The sequence below is a fragment of the Rana temporaria genome, chromosome 9 (genome assembly GCF_905171775.1).
Source record: "Rana temporaria chromosome 9, aRanTem1.1, whole genome shotgun sequence".
Taxonomy (NCBI): Eukaryota; Metazoa; Chordata; class Amphibia; order Anura; family Ranidae; genus Rana; species Rana temporaria.
The window spans coordinates 10,868,628-10,882,408 of NC_053497.1; the positions used below are offsets into that span (position 1 = coordinate 10,868,628).

Sequence of the window (13,781 nt, forward strand, 5' to 3'; positions counted from 1 at the left end):
CAATGTTTGGTCACAAATTGTAAAATGTGCAGTTCTATTGTTCTGTCACACTAGCTCCAACCATAAATAATGTCAACTGTTTTTAGGATCACTTACAGATATAAATAAATGAGTTATGTTGGCGGATCCAATAAAAGTCAACTTGAAACCACTTGGTGTCCGTTAGAAATTTAGATAATGTTTCTAAGGTCACCAATAGTCCAAAAACGATCTGTTTCATAATTTTAATGTAAAAACATAAAATCACAAAATGAATGCCATTTATGGTGTTTCAGGACGCTGCAGTATTCATTCTTCATGGCAACATGGTGACAAGGTACGAAAAAAGTCAAACATATTTATACAATGTAGCAACCCAATGCTACCCACCCATGATGTTACTATGTTATATTCCCTCCAAAAGTATATATATGTAGGTAGATTCAGTAAGAGTTAGGCCGACTTATCTGTAGATAAGCCGGCCTAACTCAGAATCTACGCCGACGTATGTTTAAGCGTATGCTCAAACAGAGATACGCTTAAACATATCTAAGATACGACGGCTTGCGCCGTCCTATCTTAGATTGCAATTTTCCTGAAAAGGCCGCTAGGTGGCGTTTCTTTTGCGGTCGGCGTAGAATATGTAAATGAGTTTGTACGCCGATTCACGAACGTACGCCCGGCCGCCGCAGTCGATTTACGCCGTTTCCGTAAGGCCTTAGGAGGCCTAAAGTTATTCCACCTATTAGGTGGAATAACAATGTTATAGGTAGATTCAGTAAGAGTTAGGCCGACTTATCAGTAGATAAGTCGACCTAACTCAGAATCTACGCCGACCTATGTTTAAGCGTATGCTCAAACAGAGATACGCTTAAACATATCTAAGATACGACGGCTTGCGCCGTTCTATCTTAGATTGCAATATTTCGGATGGCCGCTAGGTGGCGCTTCCATTGCGGTCGGCGTAGAATATGTAAATGAGTTGATACTCTGATTCACGAACGTACGCCCGGCCGCCGCAGTAGTTTTACGCCGTTTCCGTAAGAGATAGGCCGCTTAAAGTTAAAGATGCCCCCTAGGTGGCATAGCCAATGTTAAAGTATGGCTGCCGTTCCCGCCGTGAGATTCAATTTTTTTACATCGTTTGCGTAAGTCGACTGCGAATCGGGATTTACGTCGTTTACGTACACGTCGAAATCAATAGGCCCGTGCGGCATACGTAGCCGCAATGCACACTGGGAAATGTAGGCGCCCGGCGCATGCACAGTTAAAAAAAACTTAAAAAACGTGAGGTCAAGCCTCATTACCATACAACACACCACCCTCCAAGACATTTGAATTCGGCGCCCTTACGCCCGCCCGCTTTAGGCTACGCCGCCGTAACTTAGCAGGCAAGTACATTGAGAATCATGTACTTGCCTAGCTAACTTACGGAGGCGTAGCCTAAACAGGCTAAGCTACGCCGCCGCAAGTTTGCACGGATGTACCTGAATCTACCTACTGAAGTATGGCCGCCGTTCCCGCTGCGAGGTTCGAATTTTTTACGTCGTTTGCGTAAGTCGTCCGCGAATCGGGAGTTGCGTCGTTTACGTCCACGTCAAAATCAATAGGCCCGTACGGCGTACTTAGCCGCAATGCGCACTGGAAAATGTAGGAGCCCGGCGCATGCGCAGTAGCCAAAAAATGTCAAAAAACGTGAGGTCAAGCCTCATTACCATTAAACACGTCCCCCTCCAACCCATTTGAATTAGGCGCCCTTACGCCCGCCGTGTTTACACTACGCTGCCCTAAGTAAGGAGGCAAGTGCTTTGAGAATCATGTACTTGCCTCTCTTACTTAAGGCGGCGTAGTATAAACACGCTAGGCTACGCCGCCGCAAATTAGCGTGCCCCTACCTGAATCTACCTAAAAGAGTACAACAAATAATTAGGGAAGTTAGGTGCATACATATTGCTTAAAGATCTTTTAGTTTTGATGTGCGTTATCTTCTGTGTGGTTCCTTGCATTGGCTTCTACAGCACCAGTGTGTCCTGCCAGCAGATAAAACCACAGAGCACAGTGGAGGACACCAACATCGGACATTTCCAGAATTATCCAATGCAGAAGAATGGCAGGAAAGAGACGGGTAAGTATTAAATGCTTGATTTGCAGGGAAGACCCTTTATTACTGTTCTTGGGTGGACCTTCACTGCTTATCCGTTATTGGTCAGCGCTGATTGTTAGTGCTGATTGATGGTCTGTGGGAGGAATGTAGCCTCATTATTGGTGGTCAATGTAATCAATGTAACCCAACCATAAGTGGTCAGTGTTGACTTTTGGTGCTAATTGTTGGCTAGTAGGAGGACTGTAGCGTCATTATTGGTGGTCAATGGGAGGAATGTAGCCCGATCACTGTTGATCGGTGGAAGGAATGTCAGCCCTACCATCAGTGGTCAGTGGAGGAAATGGTGCTTTATCCTTCATGGCCAGAATATATTGTCTTATCACTGGTTGTCCGTGTTGACCCTAGGTGCTGATTGTTTTTCAGTGGAAGGAATGTAGCTCTGATTACTGGAGGTAATGTAGCCCCATCACTGTTGGTTAGTAGAAGGAATGTAACCCCCACCATCAGTGGTCAGTGGAGGAACTAGTGCCTCATCCTTGGTGGCTATAATATATTTCCCTAATGTTGGTGGTCAATGTAACCCAACCATCAGTGGTCAGTGTTGACTGTTGGTTGGCCAGTAGGAGGACTGTAGAGTCATTATTGGTGATCAATGGGAGGCATGTAGCCCTATCACTGTTGATCGGTGGAAGGAATGTCAGCCCTACCATCAGTGGTCAGTGGAGGAAATGGTGCTTTATCCTTCATGGCCAGAATATATTTCCCTATCGCTGGTGGTCCGTGTTGACCCCCGGTGCTGATTGCTGGTCAGTGGAAGGAATGTAGCTCTGGTTACTGGAGGTAATGTAGCCCCATCACTGTTGGTTAGTAAAAGGAATGTAACCCCCCACCACCAGTGGTCCGTGGAGGAACTGGTGCCTCATCCTTGGTGGCTATAATATATTTCCCTAATGTTGGTGGTCAGTGGCAGGAGTGTAGCCCCATCACTGGCGGTCAGTGGCAGGAGTGTAGCCCCATCACTGGCGGTCAGTGGCAGGAGTGTAGCCCCATCACTGGCGGTCAGTGGCAGGAGTGTAGCCCCATCACTGGCGGTCAGTGGCAGGAGTGTAGCCCCATCACTGGGGTTCAGTGGCAGGAGTGTAGCCCCATCACTGTTGGTTAGTAAAAGGAATGTAACCCCCTACCACCAGTGGTCCGTGGAGGAACTGGTGCCTCATCCTTGGTGGCTATAATATATTTCCCTAATGTTGGTGGTCAGTGGCAGGAGTGTAGCCCCATCACTGGCGGTCAGTGGCAGGAGTGTAGCCCCATCACTGGCGGTCAGTGGCAGGAGTGTAGCCCCATCACTGGCGGTCAGTGGCAGGAGTGTAGCCCCATCACTGGTGGTCAGTGGCAGGAGTGTAGCCCCATCACTGGGGTTCAGTGGCAGGAGTGTAGCCCCATCACTGGTGGTCAGTGGCAGGAGTGTAGCCCCATCACTGGTGGTCAGTGGCAGGAGTGTAGCCCCATCACTGGTGGTAAGTGGAGGGAACGTAACCCCACTGTCAGTGGTCAGTATTGACTGCTGATTGTCGGTCAGTGGGAGGAATGTAGCCCCATTATTAGTGGTCAGTGGGAGGAATGTAGCCCTATCACTGTCGGTCAATGTAATGAATGTAATCCAACCACCAGTGGTCAGTGTTCACTGTTGGTGCTGATTGTTGGTCAGTGGAAGGAATGTAGCCCCATTATTGGTGGTCAATGTGAGGAACGTAGCACTATTACATTTGATCAGTGGAAGTAATGTAACCCCTACCATCAGTGGCCAGTGGAGGAAATGGTGCTTAATCCTTCATGGCCAGAATATATTTCCCCATCACTGGTGGTCAGTGGAGGAAATCTAACCCCACCATCGGTGGTCAGTGTTGACTCTTGGTGCTGATTGTTGGTCAGGGAAAAGAATATAGCTCTATTATTGGTGGTAAATGGAAGGAATTTAACCCCACCATTGGTGGTCAGTGTTGACTCTTGGTGCTGATTGTTGGTCAGTGAAAAGAATATAGCTCTATTGTTGGTGGTAAATGGAAGGAATCTAACCCCACCATTGGTGGTCAGTGTTAACGCTTAGTGATGATTGTTGGTCAGTGGAAAGAATGTAGCTTCATTACTGGTGGTAAATGGAAGGAATATAACCCCACCATCAGTGGCCAGTGGAGGAAATGGTGCCTCATCCTTGGTGGCCAGAATATATTTCCCTGTTATTGGTGGTCAGTGGGAGAAGTGTAGCCCCATCACTGGTGGTCAGTGGAGGGAATGTAACCCCACCATCAGTGGACAGTATTGACTGTTGGTTCTGATTGTTGGTTATTGGAAAGAATGTAGCTCCATTCTTGGTGGTAAATGGAAGGAATGTAACCCCGCCATCATTGGTCAGTGGAGGAAATGGTGCCTCATCCTTGGTGGCCAGAATATATTTCCCTGTTATTGGTGGTCAGTGGGAGAAGTGTATCCCCATCACTGGTGGTCAGTGGGAGAAGTGTATCCCCATCACTGTTGGTCAGTGGGAGAAGTGTATCCCCATCACTGGTGGTCAGTGGAGGGAATGTAACCCCACCATCAGTGGACAGTATTGACTATTGGTGCTGATTGTTGGTCAGTGGGAGGAATGTAGCCCCCTTATTGTTGGTCAGTGGGAGGAATGTAGCCCCCTTATTGTTGGTCAGTGGGAGGAATGTAGCCCCCTTATTGTTGGTCAGTGGGAGGAATGTAGCCCCCTTATTGTTGGTCAATGGGAGGAATGTAGCCCCCTTATTGTTGGTCAGTGGGAGGAATGTAGCCCCCTTATTGTTGGTCAATGGGAGGAATGTAGCCCTATCCATGTTAGTCAATGTAACCCCACCATCATTGGAAGGAATGTAGCCCCCTTATTGTTGGTCAATGGGAGGAATGTAGCCCTATCCATGTTGGTCAATGTAACTCCACCATCATTGGAAGGAATGTAGTCCCATTATCGGTGGTCAATGGGAGGAATGTAGCCCTATCACTGTTGATCAGTGGAGGGAATGTAACCCCACCATCAGTGGCCAGTATTGACTGTTGGTGCTCAGTGTTGGTCAGTGGGAGGAATGTAGCCCCCTTATTGTTGGTCAATGGGAGGAATGTAGCCCTATCCATGTTAGTCAATGTAACCCCACCATCATTGGAAGGAATGTAGTCCCATTATCGGTGGTCAATGGGAGGAATGTAGCCCTATCACTGTTGATCAGTGGAAGGAATGTAACCCCGCCATCAATGGTTCCCGATCCCTTGGTGGCCAGAATACATTTACAGGCAAATCACGGCTGTTAGAGGGGCTGGCAGGGTGCTGTGCATAGCTTCGGGGGCAAATAGGCTGGGGAGGAAAGTGCAAGATGATTCCCAGGAAGTGAGACAGGTTCCATCTGCAGTTGCCACGCACGCTGTGAAAAGCTCAGATTGCGCCGTGAACTCAAGATGAGCCTGTACTGTGCAAGACTGAAGGGAAAGTTGGAGGTCCGCTTTAAGGCAGCATAAACCATGTAAACAATTTGTAGTTCTGATTGTTATGGCTGATACACTGATGTCATTATTTTTATCACATTTGATAGTGGGGCTTAAAACAGCACCCGACATTGTCTGAGACGTGGTGGGTGTTCATGTGGGATGACCCCACTAGAATTACATAACAAACAGATAAAAAAAATCATTTGTTACAATTTTTTTCTTTCGGGTCTTAAATTACTTTGCAGCACTCTACAATGCGGGGCATTTATCGGCGGTGTTGCGCAATATTCTGTGCGTTCATGCGACGCAGTGGGAGTAATAAGTGTTAATCAGTGTCAGGGTATGCCTGGCCGCAATACATCAGTCATTTGTTTGCAGTACAGAGACTAATTGTTTATTTGTGTGACTATATGTGGGCGTGTTATATATTGTGTGCAGGTTATGAATATCGTTTCTGTATACTGCGATGGCTCTGCATGGGGCATTATGCAACAGAAATAAAGTATGCCAGCAAACAAAGGATCAGTGTTTAGGTCACATAGTAAAGATGCATCGGCTTGTTTAGCACCACGGGTGACACTGCAGCAAAAGAATATAAATGTTTGTTTTCTTTTTTTATGTGTCATCTGTGGGACTTTAGAACAAAAATGTGAGATTTGTTCATCAATAATCCACTGTAAGGCTAATGCCCTGTACACACGATCGGAATTTCCGATGGGATAAAATCCGATGCTATTTCCATCGCAATTCAGTTCAAGCTGCTCCCATATGCAGGCCGGCGTAAACGTAAATCTGCCGGCGTAAGCCCGCGTAATTCAAAGTAGGCTTGGAGTGGGCGTGTTGTATGGTAATCTGGTATGACCCCACGTAATTGACGCTTTTTACGAACGGCGCATGCGCCGTCCGTGGACGTGTCCCAGTGCGCATGCGCGAAATCTTGTCGCAATTAGTCAATGCTTTCGACGCGAACGTAACTTACGCAAAGCCCTATTCGCGAACGATTTACGTAAATGACGAAAAATTCTACGCTGTCCCGACGTCCATACCTAACATTGCGTACGCCTCATAGACCCAGGGGTAATGTTACGCCGAAAAAAGCCTTATGTAAATGACGTAAAAAAATGCGCCGGGCGGACGTACGTTTGAGAATCGGCGTATCTAGCTAATTTGCATACTCTACGCGGAAATCGACGGAAGCGCCACCTAGCGGCCAGCGTAAATATGCACCTAAGATCCGACGGCGTACTAAGACGTACGTCAGTCGGATCGAGCCCACATTCAGTCGTATCTTGTTTTGTGGATACAAAACAAAGATACGACGGCGCATCGTAGAACTTACGCGGCGTATCAATAGATACGGATTACGAATAGTAAGTTCTTTGTGGATCTGGCCCACACTGTCAGACTAAATTCGAACTGTCCAAAACGCGGTGATGTGAAAAACACCAGGACGAGCTGAGAAAAATGAAGTTCAATGCTTCCGAGCATGCGTCGACTTGATTCTGAGCATGCGTGTTTTTTTTCCTCCGTCGGAGTTCCACACAGACAATCAGAATTTCTGTCGAAAAAATTAATAAAACATGTTCTATTTCTAAACTCTGATGGAAAAAAGTCCGATGGGGCCCACACACGGTCGGAATATCCGATGAAAAAATCCCGTCTTACTTTTTTCAATCGTGGTGTACAAGGCAGAACTTTCATGGCTGGGATCTTATTCTACAGCTGCAACCAAGATTGCCGAGTCTTTTTTACAGCTTTTTTTTTTTTTTCTTTTGAAATATTTTATTGAGAATAATACATTACGAGTTATCAGACAAAATATTTGTAAGAAAACAAGGGGCCAGATTCTCAGTGGAGATACGACGGCGTATCTCCAGATACGCCGTTGTATCTCTGCGTTGTGCCGTCGTATCTATGCGCCTGATTCTTAGAATCAGTTACGCATAGATATCTACTAGATCCAACAGGCGTAAGTCTCTTACGCGGTCGGATCGTAACTGCATATTTATGCTGGCCGCTAGGGGCGTGTACGCTGATTTATGCGTTGAAATATGTAAATCAGCTAGATACGCAAATTTACGAACGTACGGCCGGCCTGACGCAGTAATGTTACGCCGTTTACGTTAGGCTTTTCCCGGCGTATAGTTACCCCTGCTATATGGTGGCGTAAGTGCGGCGTACCAATGTTAAGTATGGCCGTCGTTCCCGCGACAAAATGTGAAAATTTTACGTCGTTTGCGTAACTCGTCCGTGAATGGGCCTGGACGTAATTTACGTTCCCGTCAAAACCAATACGTCCTTGCGGCGTATTAGGAGCAATGCACACTGGGAGATTTCCACGGACGGCGCATGCGCCGTTCGTGAAAAACGTCAATCACGTTGGGTCACAGAACATTTACATAAAACACGCCCCCTGTTCCAAATTTGAATTAGGCGGGCTTACGCCGGCCGATTTACGCTACGCCACCGCAACTAACGGAGCAAGTGCTTTGAGAATACAGCACTTGCCCGTCTAAGTTGCGGAGGCGTAACGTAAATCGGATACGTTACGCCGCCGCAAAGATACGCCGCTGGACGAGAATCTGGCCCAAGATGTACAAATAGGGAAAACAAGGCTTCTCAATAACTATACAAAAAGTATATATTTTCCGTATACTTGTGTATTTTAAGAGCTATTAAGACAAATATGTAAGGTAAACGAAGAAAAATTAAAACCCTAGACCATGTAAAATAATTTCAAAACTCAGGTATGGAGGAGACGGGGTATCCTATAGATTGAAACAAATTGTTATACTTGGGATAGTGGGGGGGAAACATATTTCTAATCCAGGGACAAGATCCAGCCATGTGGCTTGGCTTAACCAACCACCCCTAAGGTCTCCATAGTTGAAATATTTCTTGGATTTTAAGTAAGTGATCTTTGTTTTTAGGTTCCAGTATGTAAAAGAACAGATAGACAATTGGGGGGGGGGGGGTTGTATAAAAGAAAGTGGAAGGCGGGTGTCTCCAGAAGGGGTCAGTGGTTTAGCAGATCCGGGGTATTATAAAAGAGATGTTACGTCAGGTAGGTATGTAGCCTCAGGATAATATCAGGGAGAAATCAAGACCAGGTGGAAGGTAGTGTTCGATTCATGGGAGCCATGGTATTTTTTTTTTTTTAATATATATATTTTCTTTAATAAATACTATTGCTATTTTTAAAAGCTGCTTCACTACAAGTCCAAAAGTCTCAACCAAGTTTCCATGGAACCCCAGGATTCCTCAGAGGTTGCTAGGGGTTTCTTGCAAAAGCTGCTTCACTACATTTCCAAAACTAGGTGGCTTTACCTTCAAAGTTTTTCAAGTGAAGGGTATTGTTATTGCAACATGTTACAAATACATTCTAGACCAGTTTACGCAACCAGGGTAAGACTTCTCAAGAAGTTGCAAGGTGTTCCTTACAAAGCTGCTTCACTACATGTCCAAAAGTCTCAACCAGGGTTCCATTGAGCCCTAGGATCCCTCCAGAGGTTGGTAAGGGGGTTCCTTACAAAGCTGCTTCACTACATGTCCAAAAGTCTCAACCAGGGTTTCATGGAACCCTAGGATCCCTCCAGAGGTTGGTAAGGGGGTTCCTTACAAAGCTGCTTCATTACATGTCCAAAAGTCTCAACCAGGGTTCCATTGAGCCCTTGGATTCTTCCAAAGGTTGCTCGGGATTTCTTGCAAAAGCTGCTTCACTACAAGTCCAAAAGTATGTGGCTTTCCCTCCAAATGATTGAGTTAAAGTTTTTAAAGTGAATGTTATTGTTATTGCTACATGTTACAAATACATTCTAGACCAGCTTTTCGCAACCAGGGTTCAATGCAACTCTAGGTTTCCTGGAGAAGTTGATAGGGGTTTCTTGCAAAGCTGCTTCACTACATGTCCAAAACTGTGTGTGGCTTTACCTCCAAATGATTAAGTTAAAGGGTATTGTTCATGTTACATTGTACAAATACATTCTAGACCAGCTTTTCTCAACTAGGATTCCATGGAACTCTAGGATTCCTCTAGAGGTTTCTAGGGGTTCCTTGTAAAGCTGCTTTACTACAAGTCCAAAATGATGTGGCTTTCCCTCAAAATGATTGAGTTCAAGTGAAGGGCATTGTGAATTGCTACAGTGGACAAATTCATTCTAGACCAGTCTTTCTCAACCAGGGTTCCATGGAACCCATGGATTCTTTCAGAGGCTGCTACAGGTTCCATGCAAAGCTGCTTTACTACATGGCCAAAAGTATATGGCTTTGCCTCTAAATGATAGTTAAAGTGTTTGAAGTGAAGGGTATTAATGCTATATGATACAAATACATTCTAGACCAGTCTTTCTCAACCAGAGTTCCATGGAACCCTAGGATTCCTCCAGAGCTTGCTAAGGGTTTCTTGCAAGTAAGTAAAGGGTATTGTTAATTTCTACATCATACAAATACATTCTAGACCAGCTAATCTCAACCAGGGTCACATGGAACCCTAGGATTCCTCTAAAGGTTGCTAAGGGTTCTTTGAGAAATGACCTAGAATTCCTTAAGAGGTTGCTAGGGGTTCCTTGAGAAATGAGCTAAGATTCCTCCAGAGGTTGCAGAGAAATAACCGTTTTTTAACTCTCAGATAAGTAACCACTGAAACCAGTGATCATCTTTAGCTATCTGTAAAGAAGGGTCTTCCCACTGACCAAAAATGCAAAAGGCATTCTTCCTACTGTCCACCAATTCAAGCAGGAGGCTCAAAAATACTGTATCTTCTAGTAATATTGAATTCCCACCTTGCATTTTATGGTATATTCGAAAAACTGTATGTGTCATAAAACACATAACAGGGGTGCCCAAACCTTTTAAGCAAATGCCCAGTTCACTGGCCATCTGATGGTTTGGGACAGGGCTATGGTTAGTAAGAGTATAAAATACCCCTTTGGCATTAATTGGTGGGAGTAAAATATGCATTGGCCTCAGTGGTCATTGTTGACTGTTGGTGGCTGATGGGAAAAATGTGGCCTTATCACTGTTGAAGCAGAAGGAATGTAACCCCACCATCAGTGGTCAGTGTTGACTGTTGACCAAGGAGGAGTTTAACTTCATTACTGGTGGTCAATGGAAGCAATGTATCCCCCTTAATGCTGGTCAGTGGGAAAAATGCATCCCCATTGCTGGCGGTCAATTGGAGGAATATATCTTCACGGGAGGAATGTTGCCTCATCAATGGTCAGTCAGTGGAGGAAATGGTGCCTTATCCATGGTGGTCAGAATATATTGCTCTATCATTGGCGGTTAGTGAGAGGAGTGAAGCCCCATCACTAGTAATCAGGGAAGGAATGTAGCCCCACCATTGGTGGTCATTGGGGGAAATGCAGCCCTATCATCAGTGGTCAGTGAAGGAAATGGTGCCTTGTCCTTGGTGGTCAAAATATATTGCTCTATCAATAGTAGTCAATGGGAGGAATTAAGCCCCATCACTAGTTGTCGGTGGGAGTAATGTAGTCCTGGTATTGGTGGTCAGTGAGAGGAATGTAGCCCCACCAGTGGTGGTCAATCGGGGGGGGGGGGGGGGATTACCATTTCATTGATGCTCAGTGGAAGAATAAAACACTGTCATTGGTGGTCAGTGGGAGGAATGTAGCCCCACCATTGGTGGTCAGTGGGGAGAATGTATCTCCATCATTGTTGGTCAGTGTAAAAATATAACCCTATCATTGATGGTCAGGAATGTAGGCTCATCACTGGTGTTTAGCAGCACTTTCCTTGCAGGCTCCACCTCCGCCTACGTTCCTCATGGAGACTGATGGGACCATACTGGCACCATCAAACATGAGATCGTGCTTTTTGATAGTGCCTGTGTTGAACTGCCTAGAGCTGGAACAGATCAAATCAATCAATAGGGACATTTCCCAATATTTCCAAGTGATATGTTGATTGGAGCTAACATTGTCAGTCTCTGGACCTCCATTCCATTATTTGATTGCACAAAAAGAACCAGAAAATGCCCACAAGTTGTAGCTAGCTTGTGTATTTAGGATTTTTTTTCTCTCTCATATAAATAAGTATGATAAATTCACCATCATTTCCAAATGTTCCATCCCTAGCTATCGAAATGTAGAGTAAAACCAAGCTATTGGCATCATAGAGATCATACTGAAGTCATATGAAATAGATGATGATGATTTCAACAGTTTGGTGAAGGGTTATAGGCAGGGCTTGACAAAATACGGTTGCCAGGTCGCAATTGCGACTAGAATTAGCGACCTGGTACCTGGGGAAGGAAGCATAGGCCTGCAGAAGGCTGCAAAGCCGCGGCCTCAATTACCGGCCGGCGCAGCCCGACGCGATGGTCCTGTGTCTCCATGCGCCCCCACCTCCCCCACCGCGCGATCGTGTCGGGTCACGCCGGCCGGTAATTGAGGCCACGCCTTTGCGGCCTTCTGCAGGCCTATGCTTCCTTCTGTGATCTGGCGCCATCTTGTGGTGCCGGTTGGCATGACAAGACTAATGGAGCTTCCCCTATGTTTTCACTGCCATCTCCTTCTCTCTAATTAGAACCCCCAAACATTATATATATTTTTTTTATTTTAACATCCTAGAGAATAAAATGGCCGGTCGTTGCAGTACTTTCTGTCACACCGTATTTGCGCCGCGGTCTTACAAGCGCACTTTTTTGGGAAAAAATACACTTTTTTAATAAACAAATAAGACAACAGTAAAGTTAGCTCAATTTTTTTTATATTGTGAAAGATAATGTTACGCCGAGTAAATTGATACCCAACATGTCACGCTTCAAAATTGGGTCCGCTCGTGGAATGGCGACAAGCGTTCAACCTTTAAAATCTCCATTGGCGATGTTTAAAAAATTCTACAGGTTGCATGTTTTGAGTTACAGAGGAGGTCTAGGGCTAGAATTTTATTGCTCTCGCTCTACCGATCGGGGTGATACCTCACATGTGTGGTTTAAACACCGCTTTCATATGCCGGCGCTATACACGTTTGCGTTCGCTTCTGCGCGCAAGCTCGGCGGGGCTCGAGCTCTTAACTTTTGCTTGGAATCTGAGAGCCAGCTAAAAATTTGTCAAACCCTGGTTTTTAGGGATCTATTGGCCAATCCATTGGGGTCTGTAATCCAATAAGGATTAACACCTAAGTTTTCTGACAGATACAGATGGAGATGAGTAAGGAACTGGTCAAAGTACTGCTGCTCCCTTCCTTGTCCAGTCACAGGCTGGAGGCATGTCTGAGACCAGCTTGTCTTGTTCGAAAGCAGTGTAGTCCAGAGAAGTACCATATGAAGACTAATATTTACTCTACTTCTTCTCATCTTATACTAAAATTAACTTAACAAGATAATGTTAAACGTAAAAAAAAAACATCAACTTTGAAAAGTGTACGAAACTCCAATAAAACTTCATCCAATGAAGGAACCCAACATAAGAAGCACAATTACTCAATACAAGATCGAGAACACTAATATTTTCCTTGGTTGTGGTTTTATTACAGGTTGGCACGATGGCTGCATTCGTTGTATGGTTGGCATCCCAACCGCTTCTGTAATTGCCACCATCCTTTGTTTCATTGGGGTGGCCTTGTTTTGTGGATGTGGTCATGAAGCTCTGAGTGGAACTGAAAAACTGATTGAGACATACTTCTCGAAGAACTACCAGGAATACGAATACCTCATTCACGTGTAAGTAAACATCTTGATACATTAAAAAAAATTATCCCTCAATACAGGAGAGGAGCCCGTACAATTACGCAAGACTGAAAAGAAGGTCAGCTTTGCAAATTTCTAAAAATTGCCATGGGGGAACCTGATCTCAGAGCAAACCATTTCCCTTCCCTTGTAATTTGCCTAATATGATTATTTCCTATGGTTGTCGGCTCTATCTAGTGGACATAATGGGGCAGATCCTCGTAGAATTGCATGGGCGCAGCGTATGGGAGATACGCTACGCCGCTGTAACTTACTTTTTGAAGCTTCGAATCCACAAAGAATTTGCACCGTAAGTTACGGCGGCGTAGTCTATCTCTCGCGGCGTAATGGCGCGCAATTCAAATGCGGCGAGTAGGGGGCGTGTTTCATTTAAATGAAGCGCGTCCCCGCGCCGAACCAACTGCGCATGCGCCGTCCCTAAATTTCCCGCCGTGCATTGGGCTAAATGACGTCGCAAGGACGTCATTGTTTTGACGTGGACGTAAA

The 13,781-nt window shown here is 45.3% G+C and overlaps 1 protein-coding gene across 2 annotated transcripts in view; it reads left to right on the plus strand.

Moving 5' to 3' along the window:
* Positions 1 to 13,781, plus strand: part of PLP1 (proteolipid protein 1) — a 68,256-nt gene that overhangs the window by 9,833 nt on the left and 44,642 nt on the right. For both annotated transcript variants that reach the window (XM_040322771.1, XM_040322772.1), the window contains exon 2: positions 13,082 to 13,268. In XM_040322771.1, the coding sequence (XP_040178705.1) occupies positions 13,082 to 13,268 (187 nt within the window). The remainder of the gene's footprint in view (positions 1 to 13,081; positions 13,269 to 13,781) is intronic.